The sequence below is a fragment of the Neomonachus schauinslandi genome, chromosome 7, assembly GCF_002201575.2.
Source record: "Neomonachus schauinslandi chromosome 7, ASM220157v2, whole genome shotgun sequence".
NCBI classification, from domain to species: Eukaryota; Metazoa; Chordata; class Mammalia; order Carnivora; family Phocidae; genus Neomonachus; species Neomonachus schauinslandi.
In genome coordinates this window covers 16,454,720-16,469,090 of record NC_058409.1, presented here as the reverse complement: position 1 = coordinate 16,469,090, position 14,371 = coordinate 16,454,720, and the positions used below count along the sequence as shown (strand labels likewise).

The 14,371-nt window shown below is 35.5% G+C and overlaps 1 protein-coding gene across 5 annotated transcripts in view; it reads right to left on the bottom strand.

Annotated features, from left to right (window-relative positions):
- Nucleotides 1–14,371, bottom strand: part of CSNK1G3 (casein kinase 1 gamma 3) — a 109,807-nt gene that overhangs the window by 27,321 nt on the left and 68,115 nt on the right. For all 5 annotated transcript variants that reach the window (XM_044917123.1, XM_021702206.2, XM_021702209.2 and 2 more), the window contains exons 7-8: nt 1,129–1,214; nt 924–1,008 (exon numbers count right to left, since the gene is read on the bottom strand). In XM_044917123.1, the coding sequence (XP_044773058.1) occupies nt 924–1,008; nt 1,129–1,214 (171 nt within the window). The remainder of the gene's footprint in view (nt 1–923; nt 1,009–1,128; nt 1,215–14,371) is intronic.

Sequence of the window (14,371 nt, the reverse complement as noted above, 5' to 3'; positions counted from 1 at the left end):
TAGGGTGACTCTCACTATTCCACATTCTAGCTAATTACCTGGTTAAGTGACTCTGACACCATTTTATCCTGCAGAAATGTGTATACACTTCAAAGTAACACACAGCCAGTCTGCCTACACCTACACTGTTAGTGTCAACCAATATATTTTTAATCTTCCAGTTCTGATGTTACAGCAAAGACGAAAAATATGTAACTAAAGTTTGCTGTCCAAGAATAACAGAAGCAAACTTGAGGAAGGGCTCCCTGAGATCATGCTGCTTGCTGACACCCCAGCAGTGATGCCCAGCAATGGACAGGAGGACGTGCGAATATTGAAGTGAGGTATGAACTCAGTCTGGGACCTTCCAGTTTGGTTCACTTTTTACTTAACAACATTAGCACACATTATTCTTATTTCTTAATTGATTTAGGAATCTTAAGTAAATTTTTGTTGGCTTAATCTGAATTGCCAAAACTTCACATGGAAGTAAAACTATTTTTATAAAGCTCCCCAATGTAACATTAGCCAAAAAGTACTAAGGTTTGTAAGATCTTAATGTATTTTGAAAACTGAATCATACATCACACACCTCCTTTGAGCTTGACAATGAGACTCAAATGACTAACACTGTGCACCAAAACCTTATAGCTGGCATTTCTCAGCAAGTATTTTAACTTATTAAAAGTATGTCACTGATATGTTAGCTGATACTGGTCAACACTATCAAAAAATGGGATTTTCTTATATTAAATCCATCTTAACAGAGCAAATATACAAATCGTCCCTGTGGTCTATGCACCAAACACTGACATCTTTTAAATCATACTTTGAACTCATTTTTTTTAAGCATGAAAAACAGTCATAAACTTGAGCAATGGAAGTTAACTGCTCTGGTTTTCTGTGTATACGCACATGTATACCACTGTGGTGTTATTCATTACCTGGAAAATTTTCACATAACACCTCTATTGGTGTGGCTCGTTTTGTATCTCCAATTTTCTGATACCTCTCTTTTAATGTGTCAGCCTGAAATAGAAAGGAAAAAAATCTTGAGAAGGTGGTGATTTTAAAATTAACTACTTGGAAGACAGAACCTTAACATACTAGCAATTTATAAAATTCAAAAGGAAACACAAAAACAATTACCTTTAAACCTTGCCAAGGAAGACTGCCTCTCAGAAAATACATGAACATATGACCTAAAGCTTCTAAGTCATCTCTTCTACTTTGTTCTGAAACATAAGAGAAACATCAACTTTACTTTCCTCTCCCGGTTAAGGATTCAAGAATGGAGAACTGATTCTTTTGTTACATATAAATTAATTCCCAACGTTCAGTATATAAATATAAAATATCTAGCACTTATAAGCAACAAATCATGTCCAGTTAAACAATGTTTTTAACATTAAAATTATTGTGCATCTTTAAAATATGCCACTACCGTTTTTTTGGGGGGGGGGGGTTGTTGTTGTTTTTTAAGATTCTACTGGGCACTCATTTCTCTCCTTAGATATCTACCCATAAAAGTATAAAGCAAGTCAGAAAGGGTTCCATGGTCAAATACAGAGTCACTGTGTACTATAGCCCCATCTTAAAGACCCAGGATGTAACATATTAAAGGTTTAGGAAAAACCCGAGATAAAAATGTTTAACTTCATTTAACCCTGCATTTCTTGAACTTACACGAGCACACAACGTCCATCCTATACACTCTCCATTAATATTAACTGCAATTAGGATTTTGTGTAATATATTCTTAAAAACACTTGTATTTGACACATCCCAACATTAATAACCCCTCTGCCACCATCAAAAACATGCTGCTAGAACAAACTGCCATTTTCAAATTGCTACTGTTGTTTTAGTAACAAAATGTTGTATAGCATGTAAGTGAGTGACAATTACAAAGGAAAACTTGAAAAGGTACTTACATTTGCTAAGTGAATTTTTTTTTCAATTTTTTTGTCACTGAAGTCAAATGCTTAAGATTTCTTACTATTTTAAAATACAAAACCTCTAACAATAAGAGGAAAAAATAGTATTTTAATTATAAATGTGTAAGATGTTTTATCCAAATGAGTCATCATCATACTACCTAAGCAGTACTGAATGCTTTTGAAAAAGCAAACTTTTCAAAGCATGGCTCTCAACTAGCATGAACAGGACAGAAAAGGTTTTAATTTCTACTATGTAATCTCATTCCACAACTGTCTCCTGTAACACTTGCTACTACATATATATATACATATATATATATATAGTGTAATTATCTAGTCTTTATCTAGCCTCCCACCAGACAGCAGATTACAGGACAGCAGATGTCTCTTGGCTCATTATCCCCAGGACCAAGTATTATGGCTGCCACAGAGCAGGCACTCAACACAGACTATTTAAATATAAAAATGAGTATCTGAAAATACATAATACTAGATATGTGTCCCTCTCCTACAAGCAAACAAAGATATCCAGAAAAAATGCATCGAATTGTTAGGAATTAGGTTTATGAGACTGGAGGATTAGACAGGACATTCCACCTTCTCATTTCATATACTCAAACTGCAGTATAATGCCAAATTTTTTTCTTTTTTGCTTCTATTTTCTATTATAACAATGTAAGCATATGCTATTAAAAATAGAAAACTTTCAAAATAAATAAAATGGACTCAAGGTCTTTTTATTTTTTTTATTTTTTTTAAGATTTTATTTATTTGACAGAGAGAGACACAGCGAGAGAGGGGACACAAGCAGGAGCAGAGGGAGAGGGAAAAGCAGGCTCCCCGCTGAGCAAGGAGCCCGATGCAGGACTCGATCCCAGAACCCTGAGATCATGACCTGAGCCGAAGGCAGATGCTTAACGACTGAGCCACCCAGGCGCCCCTCAAGGTCTTTTTAAAGCCCATTAGTAAAAGCGGGGATATGAATTAACATGAGAAAAATGAGTAATGTGTTTTATATATACAATTTGACTTTATTAGATCTTGGGAACCTTAGGAATAAAGAGTCATGCAAAGAAAAAAAAATATTTCTGAAGTCCCACTAAGAATCAGAATCACCTCTGAAACTTTTAAATGCCTCAAATGAGCAGGCCTGATGCTGGAGACTGATTCCTTAGGTATGACATGAGCTAGAAGAATGTGCATTTTAAAAAAGCTTAACAGATGATTCTGAAATACAGCCAGAGTTGAAAAGCCCTAAAAAAGAAACTCCTTTTATTGAAGTATACTTTACACATAATAAAATACACCCATTATAAGGGTACAGTTTGAAAAATTTTAACAATGTACACCTTAGTACCACCACAATCAACAACTATCTCCAACACTCCAAAAAGTTCCCTTATGCCCATTGCCTGTTATTCTCCCCTCCCCTGGCCTCAAAACAACCACTTATCTGCTGCCAGGCTACATTAAATCTGATTTTTTATAGCATTTCATATGAAAAGCATAGTATAGTATGGACCCTTGGGTCTAAATTCTTTCACTCAACATAATCTTTTTATGTTGTTGTGTGCATTGGTAGTTCATTACTTTTTATTGCTGAGTAGTACACTACAATATATTTATATATTCACCGATTGATGGGTCATGAGTAACTTCCAGTTTGGGGCTATTGTGAATAAAGCTTTTACGAACATTCTTGTACAAGTCTGTGCGTGGACGTATGTTTCCATTTCTCTTGTGTAAATTTTTAGGAGGAGGATTACTGCCTCAGTAATTTTACTTTTTTAAAATCACTAAAGTAATTTTACTTTTTAAGACACTTCTATACTGTTTTCCAAAGGGGTTGTGCCATTTTATATTTCCATCAGCAACGTATGAGAATTCCAGTTGATGTAGTATCCATCCCACATTTAGCATGGTCACTCTTTTATATTTCAGCCCTACTAGCGACTGTGAGGTATTAGCTCACTGGGATTTAATTTGAATTTCACCAGTGACTAATATTTTTGAACACTGTTTCAACTGTGTTATTGCTTATTCATACATCTTATTGTGAAGGGTCTATTTAAATATTTTACTCATTTTTTTAAATTGAAAAATTTAAACACATTTAAAATTTTGAACACTTCTCAAAAACCAATTGAGCGTCTGTGTAGGGGTCCACTTCAGGACTCTGTAATGTGACCCATTTATCTATGTCTAGGCCAATAATAATAATAAGAAGAAGAAGAAGCAAATGTCCTGAAAGACAAATTATGAAGATGTGAATAGTTCTATTCCAATTAAAGAAATTTATTTTATAATATAAAATCTTCCCAAAATATAACCAAAGGCCCAAATGGCATCACTGGTGAATTCTATTAAACAGTTAAGGCATAATACTAGCTCTACACAAACTCTTTCAGGAAGCAGAAGAGAAGGGAATCTTTCCCAACTCTTCATTAATGATGTTACCAGTCAAAGGCATTTTACAAGCAAAGGGAAGTACAGGAAATGTCTCTCATCAAAACACTCACAAAATTCTTCAAAAGCTAATACATGATGACTAGTTCATCCTATAAGGTTGGTTTAACTTTCAAAAACGAATTGATGTAATTCACCATGTTAATAAAAGATATATATCATATGATCACCTCAAAAGATACAGAAAAAGTACTTAATAAAACATAACATGCATTTATGATTAAAAAAACACTTGTTAAATAAGCAATAGAAAAAAAAAAACTTCTTCATTCTGACAAAGGACTTCTATGAAAAACCTACAACTAACATAATTCTTACATGGCGAAAGGTACCCCTACAATCAGAAACAAAACAAGGATGTTCACTCTCACATTATCTATTCAGTGTTGTACTGGAAGCCCTTGTTAGTTTAAAAAAAGAAAAGATTTAAAAGGTATTCAGATTGGAAATAAAGAAGTGTAACTAGTTTTCTCTGCAAGACCATATGATCACATATGTGAAAAATCCTAAGTAATCTACCAAAAAAACTCTATTAGAACTAGTACATGAGTTTTGCAAGGTTACAGGATACAAGGTCAATATATAAAAATCAATTGTACTTCTATGAAAGCAATCGACAACTGGAAAACAAATTTAAAAAGCAGTACCATTTTCAGCAGCATCAAAAAATATGAAATATTGTAGAGATAAATTTAAAAGACTGAACGATATGCTAATACTGACCCCTCCCAAGTAGCATTCTTTGTTAAGGAGAGGAACACAATATAAAAGACAATTTCCCTCTAAATTCAAGGTGTGGGGCTTTAGTTACCAGAGTGACAACAAGCCATGATGATAAGGTAATCTTGCCTAGATGGTTGTCTCAGAAAGCAGTATTAGTCTCAAAACCTACACAGTATTTAAAAATTCAAGTCATAAATACAAGCTAGTAAAATAAACCACTTCTGCAACTCAGTCTGAAACGTTCCTTACCCTCATAATTCTTTTCTTTGTGTTCTTTCATCAACTGATAAATCTGGAAGTAAATTTCACCATGTAGTGAGTAACAGAAGTCATGAGGAACACTTTATCTTTGAAATACAGTAACTAAAGAATACCTTCTCAGGTCTCTGTTTCATGGGGTGGGGGTGGGGGGGCATCTCCCAAAGGTAATCTGGCCCTTATTAAACCCTGTTCACATTTTATAAAACACTTAACTACAAAGACCTGTTTGAAAATGGATGTTTCCCTGGAAGCCAAGAATCCTTATTATAGGAACCCTTACTATGAGCAACTAAGAAATTAGAAAGTGATGATTTACTTTGCATAGGTATCATTAAAGAATCTTTTAAATAGGTTTTCCAATAAGTTTAAAAGTTATGTAAAGAGTCAATTAAAATTTTGCTTTTTAAGAATATACGTAGCACACCAAAGGAGTACGTGCACCCCAGTGTTTATAGCAGCAATGTCCACAATAGCCAAACTATGGAAAGAGCCTAGATGTCCATCAACAGATGAATGGATAAAGAAGATGTGGTGTATATATACAATGTAATATTATGCAGCCATCAAAAAAAAAAAATCTTGCCATTTGCAACGACGTAGATGGAACTAGAGGGTATTATGCTAAGCGAAATAAGTCAATCAGAGAAAGACAAGTATCATATGGTCTCACTGATAAAAGGAATTTGAGAAACAAGACAGAGGATCATAGGGGAAGGGAGGAAAAAATGAAACAAGATGAAACCAGAGAGGGAGACAAACCATAAGAGACTCTTAATCTCAGGAAACAAACTGAGGGTTGCTGGAGTGGTGGAGGTGGGAGGGATGGGGTGGCTGGGTGACAGACATTGGGGACGGTATGTGCTATGGTGAGTGCTGTGAATTGTGTAAGACTGATGAATCACAGACCTGTACCTATGAAACAAATAATACATTATATGTTAAAAAAAAAAAGAAGAAGAAGAAGAAGAAGATAGCAGGAGGGGAAGAACGAATGGGGGAAATCGGAGGGGGAGACGAACCATGAGAGACTATGGACTCTGAGAAACAAACTGAGGGTTTTAGAGGGGACAGGGGTGGGGGGATGGGTCAGCCTGGTGATGGTTATTAAGGAGGGCACATACTGCATGGAGCACTGGGTGTTATACGCAAACAATGAATCATGGAACACTACATCAAAAAAAAAAAAAGTATATGTATCACATGAAATACATACAACCAGCACATATTAGGAGCCTAGTATGGGTCAGTGTGTCATATTGATGATCATTTAAAATTCTAGCTACACTTAAAGCAACGGTAAACCCAAATAAGAAAACAAAGGCTCAGAAAGGTTAAGAGACTAGCCCAAAACTATGCACCTAAAAGAGAAAGGCAGACTTCTAAACCACATGCATGCACTTTTTCATTTCTAAAAGCAAAGTAGAACCAATTAATCAATTAATCAAATGTTTATTGTACACCTTCTGCAATGCTTTTCTACTCCTTGTCTCAACATTATTTTCCCTCTTTTAAAACTGACTTTATTCCTCACACAGCTAGAACTGTTTTCTGTTTTGACTGGATTTCAACCAACTTTCAGAAACAGAAAAAAATTCCCTTTCTCATTAACTCAAATTTAGCCCTGTCAAAAAAAAAAATCAATCAAACGCTGAGAAGCAGAAAACTTTCTAATATACACATACGTATTTGCAAAAAATAAGCTCATTACTGCATTTTCCTACAAAAATGAAAAACAATGAGTCCAAGAGACATGTTACTTAAAACTAAATACAGGCATGACAAGAGAGCTCAAAAAAACCAACAAAAACGGGCACCTGGGTGGCTCAGTTGGTTAAGCGACTGCCTTCGGCTCAGGTCATGATCCTGGAGTCCTGGGATCGAGTCCCACATCGGGCTCCCTGCTCAGCAGGGAGTCTGCTTCTCCCCCTGACCTTCCCCACTCTCATGCTCTATCTCATTCTCTCTCTCAAATAAATAAATAAAATCTTTAAAAAAAAAAAAAAAAACCTCTCCCTGAAATCATTCTTTACATATAAACCAAAAAATAAAAAAATAAAAATTACTACAAGCAAAGATTTCACTTTATATTTCCTACGAAAATGTTGACAATTATTTTTCCCCAACACCCAACAAAAAAAAAAAACTCTTCTTCAAGATTCACTGAGCTCATTTACATTTTTCAAAATTACATAATTAAGATGGTTTTTGTTAAATAAAAACACAAACCTATTTAGGAAAAGAAAAAGCACAATTATGCAAGACAATGTGCAGCAACAACTCACCAATCCAGATACCCAACCTAGCAATAACAAGAATGCATAAAGAAAAAAAGTTTTCTGAGCAATGGAACCTAGCACATGCATTCATCTGATTCCTAAAGAAGTCCTCTTGAAATCCAGTTCTCTTAATTTAGATAAAATCCAATACATTTGGCTATCAAGAGAAGCAAATCAAAAGAAGAGAACAGCAGAGTCCTGCTAGCAACAGTACTACACATGGTAACAAACAGTACACTACAAGACATTTAAATACAAAAAAAAACCTATTAAAAAATAACTACTCTCAGACTAACTATAAACCTACAGTAATTGACACACTGTAGTACTTGTGAAAAAACAGACAAATCAATGAACAGAATAAAAAGCCAAGAAACAGATCTACATAAATATATTCACCTTGACAAACAAGCAATACAATGGAGCAAAGTTAAGTTTTTTCAACAAATGGTAGTCAAACAACTGGATATCAATATGCATAAAAATGAATCTAGACACAGATCTTACACCCTTTACAAAAATAAACCAAAACAGATCAAAGACCTGTCAAATGCAAAATTATAAAAATCCTGGAATATAACAGAAGAAAATCTAGATGACCATGGGTTTCGAGATGACTTTTTAGATGTAACACATCAGGCATGACCTTTGAAAGAAATAACTGATGAGCTGGACTTCATTAAAATTAAAACTTGTGCTCTGCTAAAGACACCGTCAAGAGAACAAAAAGATAAGTCACAGACTGGGAGAAAATATTTGCAAAAGACACATCTCATAAAGAACTATTAACCAAAATATACAAAGAACTCTTAAAATCAACAATAATAAAACAACCTGATTAAAAATGGGCCAAAGACCTTAAAAAACACCTCACAAAAGAAGATACATAAATGACAAGTAAGCATATGAAAAGATGCTACACATCCTATGTCATCAGGAAACACAAAACAACAATGAGATAACACTACTGTGACATAATGATTTATAAGAAATATATATTTGGTCAGATGACCAGAATATACTTCTCAAGATATATTCAGTCTTTAGCCACAGTTCTTGAAAACACTTCAGAGCCATAAAGGTGACATGGGTGTCTTGTTACTAATGAAGGTGAATCTTGAACCCACCCAAGGTCAGGGGCTGGTTGCCAGGGAGACCAACCATATGATTAGAGGGTTGGAACTTTCAGTCCCACCCCACAACCTGCAGGAAGGGAAGAGAGGCTGCAGGTTGAATTAGCCAATGGCCAATGCATTAATCAATCATGAGTATGTAATGAAGACCCCCAAAACCCCAAGAGGACAGCTTTTTGGCCCTTTTGGGAGAGCTTCCACACTTGGGGAACCAGAACACTTGCATATATCACCAAGCCAGGGCCCAAGCTGCACAAGGACAGAAGTTCCTTTGTTTGGGATCTCATCCTACATCTGACTGTTGATTTGTATCCTTCATCATGTCCTGTAATAAACTCGTAAACCTAAGTAAGTGCTTCCCTGAGTCTACGAAACCACTCTAGCAAATAAACTGAACTTAAGGAGGAGGTAGGTGGAGCCTCTAATCTGTACATGATCAGTCAGAAGCACAGGTAACAGCCTAGAATTTGCAAGTGTTATCTGAAATAGGGGGTGGAGAGCAGTCTTGTAGGATGGAATCCTTAACCTTGGGATCTGATGCTATCTCCAGGCAGACAGTGTCAGAATTTAAGTTGAATTTTCAGACACACTGCTTGTGTCTGAGAAGTACTTGGTGTTGTGGAGGGGAAAAGTCCTTCTCTACACAGGAAGTCATCCCAGGAATCCTAAAAGAACTACACACCTATTGGGATGGTGGAAATCTAAAACGTTAACAATCCCTAGTGCTGGCAAGAATGTGGAGCAAGGGGCGCCTGGGTGGCTCAGTCGTTAAGCGTCTGCCTTCGGCTCAGGTCATGATCCCAGGGTCCTGGGATCAAGCCCCGCATCGGGCTCCCTGCTCTGTGGGAAGCCTGTTTCTCCCTCTAACTCTCCCCCTGCTGTGATCCTGCTCTCACTGTGTCTCTCTCTCTGTCAAATAAATAAATAAATAAATAATCTTTAAAAAAAAAAAAAAAAAAAAAGAATATGGAGCAAGAGGAGCTCTCATTCCTTGGTGGTGGGAATGCAAAATGGTACAGCCACTCTGGAAGACAGTTTAGGGGCTTCTTACAACATACATTTAACATATGATCCAGCATTGTCCTTGGTATTTACCCAAAGGAGTTGAAAACTTAGATCCCACAAAAACCTGCATGTGGATGTTTATAGCAGCCTTATTCATAACTGCCAAAACTTGGAGGCAACCAAGATGCCCTTCAGTAGGTGAATGGTTAAATAAACTGTGGTACATCCAGACAATGGAATATTATTCAGCACTAAAAAGAAATGAGCTATCAAGCCATGGAAAAACACGGAGAAACCTGAAATGCATATAATCAAGTAAAAGAAGCCAGTCTGAAAAGGCTACATATTGTTTATTTCAAACTATATGGTTTTTGGAAAAGGCAAAACTATGGAGACAATAAAAAGACCAGTGCTTGCCAGGAGTTTGGAAGGAGGGAGGTGGAAAGGGAGGGATGATTAGGTGGGGCATAGAGGATGCCCAGGGAAGTGAAACTCTCCTGTATAATACTACAATGGTTGATACATGTCATTATAAATGTATCCAAATCCATAGAATGTGCAATACCAAGAGTAAACCATAAAGTAAACTATAGACTCTAGATGATAATGATGTGTCAGTGTAGATTCATCACTTGTACCAAATGTACCACTCTGGTGAGGGATGTTGATAGTGGGGGTGGTGCTGCCTGTGTGGGGACAGGGAGTATAAGGGAAATCTCTGTACCTTCGGCCTAATTCTGCTATGAATCAAAAACTGTTCTAAAAAATTACATTTAAAAATAGCACTACTATTTAAATGCATTTTCTCTAAACTTATTTATTTAGATCAAGGTATACATCCTAACATTCTCCAATTAAACTTGAGGGTATCACTATATAATAGTAAACATACAAAACTTACGAAGCTGAATCATGCAGAAAATGTAAATTATGCTCATCATATTTTGTTTAAGAAAGCGAGGAATTGTGCAATTCATTTTTAAACTGTTAAAATGTAATTATAAAATGTAAATACATGTTTTTAAACTGCTAAGAAGCTGTTCGGGAGTCTAAGAGCTGTCCTCAGGAATTTGGGCCATTAACTTAGAAATTATATGAATCACAGCACAGAAAGAAGGCATTTTTGTAAAACCATAAATTCTATGATCCCTTCACCCTATTCAGAGAGCTTACCACTTAGAGGCTTGAAATGTTATTTTTTTATGCAACACAGATTTTTATTAACACTTACAAAGCAACTGGCAGTTTATTCCTCAAGTCCTAGTTTCTTAGTTCATGAATACTCAGTATTAATTTTAAAAAAAGACAATTCTAATGCTCCTTAGTAAAGAGAAATGCAGAGTATTTATTTCAAATGACTTCAACAAGAAGAGTTTTTTCATGAAAGGAAAAAAAAGGTGATCCAAAGGAAGATTATAAAATGAGGTTCAAAGCAGTTGACCCCAAAAAAAAAAAAAAGTCTTGAAAAAGATATTAAAAATAGGACACTCAAGCAGATACAGTTTAAAATAATATTTCAACATAATAAAAGAAGGCTTCCACTACAGCAGACCACAGAAATCCACGTCACACACAGCTTTAGTAAGATTTCACCTTGAACAGTGACTTAAGAAGTTATAAGAGGTACACAAATGAATCACGACATCTGCCTTAACATTAATCGTCCAGTGAACATCAACAGATATATATATACCACAGGAATAAAGGGGCTAAAATCCACACTGTGATTTTACACTATTCTTCTAGCTTTTTCTTTTTTAAATCCAATACAGTGCACAATCTCCACAAAAGAAAAATACTTACAAACCTGCACAAAGGTCTGTCTGGCCAAATTCTCTTTTGAAATGCTCATGTGTGTAGAAAGTCCTTGAATGCACAAGAGTAAATGAATGAATAAGAAGGCTTTAATTCCTCTTAAAAGAGTAATCACCAAAGTCCAGGCAAAGCGGAAAGGAAAAAATATATACGCAAAATAAAATCACCACTAAAAGATCCCATTTTCACTACTTTTTCTTTTCTATCTGTTCCTAACTCCTCATAAAGCTGCTTTAAACTCAAAACATCACTAATAAGCCCATGTTCACAGCCACCTCACTTATAAAAATGCTTAAACTCTTCACCACTTAAACTCACGTGACTTTAGCTTACTCTTAATTTCTTAAAAAACAGGAAATCATGTAATCTGGGAAACAAACTTTCTCTCTGTTAATACTGCCCATCTACTTCCCAAGTACTACATAAAAATTGAGAAGCAGGGCTTCTGTAAATAGGAGAAAGTAAGGATTACAGCTTTTGTTCTTTGCAATACTTGCCAAAGAAATGTTTTGTTTGTTTGTTTTCTTCCTGAAAAAGGAGCAAAAAGAGATTACTGAAACAGTTAAATGCCATTTCCCAAGCTCTGAAGGCTTTTCCTAACAAGGACAAACGTATCAGATTCGCTTTGCCATTTCTACAAATAGAATGCTGTTACATTTACCATTGTTCAGATAAAAAAACATCGGGCCATAAGGAAGTCGTGACTTCATGTCTCACAATAAAATGGTGGCGAACCTTTGTTAGTTGTTATGAAATAGTCTGTTAACAACTACCATGAAATGAAAATCTCTCACAGACACTGTTCATATAAATACAGGTATGCCTGATTTTAACAGAAGACACAATCCTGAAAGTTGTGTATCTACTCAATCTAATTTTAAATCTATCATGAAAGTTTGCTATTGAAAGGCACTCCCCCCACAAACACTACCTGAATGCAACTAATTTTAGATATTTGAAACTTACTTTTCTTAAAGTAAGGCAGATTTACATTTTTCAGGTGTTTCAGACAACTGAGGAGAAAAAATACCATGGCTCTACTATCAGGAGCTGTCAGGGAAAATGCTATTAGTGAGCAAGTGCTCTTAGTTCTGACTGAGAGGAAGAAGCACGGACATGCCATATATAGCAGGTAAGTCTGGAAAGAATGGTCAGAGAAGAAGCTATGACCAGGAGTTGAAGCCTGGGTGAGATGACTGCTAAGGTCTTGAACAAAAAGTGACTACACTGCAAGGTACGCTTAAGCAGTGATGATGGGTAAGTACTGACTGGTTTACATTTCTGTCTATTCTTCCTTGTGAGTGAGATGTCAGGGATGGAATCTAAAAGCAGAAAATAAAGCTTGACTTTCTCCGATATGAAAACTGACCATGGTTTAAGACTTAAGAATCAACTACTATAAACATAACCTAGAACTGATTTTTTTAGAAAAGCAAAGATGTAACTCAATGGGAAAGAATATGGTATCATAAAAAGAACCTCAATCCCTAATTCACACCATATAAAAATTAATTGTAGATGGTAGAAGAAAACATAAAACGTCTTTCATCTCCTGGGGACAAAGATTTCTTAGGATTCAAAAAGTAGTAATCATAAAACAAAAAAACTGATAAATAATTGATTTCACAAATATTTACAACTTTTGCACATCTATTGACACCACTAAGAAAATGAGTAGGTAAGCCACAGACTAGAAGAATCTATTCACAGTACATATATTTGGGAAAGAATTTATATCCAGAATATATAAAGAATTTCTACAAATCAACAATTAAATGACACACATGTCATAAAAGATATACAAATGGTCAATAAGCACAAGTAACAGTGCTCAGAAGAGAAACTACTACATATCTACTACAACAGCTAGAATGAAAAAGAATGACAACTCCAAATGTTGTCAAGACTGTGAAACAGACAACTCTCATTCGCTGCTGGTGGAAACAGAAAATGGTTAAGAATGCTTTGGGGCACTGATGGGCAGTTTTCTATGAAGTTAAACAATACCTACCATATAACCCAACAGCAATTCCAATTTTAGGTATTTACCCAAAAGAACTAAACACATATGCCCACTGAAAGATTTAAAAATTCCTAATAGTAAAACACTGTTAATAATCAAAATGTTCGTCAACATTAGAATAAATAAAAACTTGTGTGGTGTATTTGTGCAATGGAATACTACTGAGCCTTAAAAAGAAACAAATTACTGGGGCCCCTGGGTGGCTCAGTCAGTTGAGTGTCCTGTCCAACTCTTGATCTCGGCTCAGGTCATGATCTCAGCTCAGGTCATAATCTCGGAGTCATGAGATCAAGCCCCACGTCAGGCTCCGTGCTGGGTGTGGAGCCTGCTTAAGATTCTCTCACTCTCTCCCCTTCTCCCACTACCCCTCCCCCTTCTCTAAAAAAGAAAAAGAAAAAAAAATCAAAAACAAATTACCGATTCTTGAAAAACAAACAATAATCTCATACTGAGCAAAAGAAGCCAGATGATTCCATTTATATGAAGTAACAGAATCAGCAAAATTAATCTATGGTGATAGAAATCACATCAATGGTTACTTTTGGAGAAAGTGGGGAGAAAGCAAGAATGAAATCTAGGGGATGATAATGTAAATCTTGACAGGGTTGTGGGCTACCCACATGTGTACATATGTCAAAAAATCACAAATTACATACTCAAATGTTGTAAACTTTACTCAATGTAAATTTTATTTCATTTTAAAAAATGAACTTTTCAAAAAAATAAGAATTATAAATACTGTCAATTCTA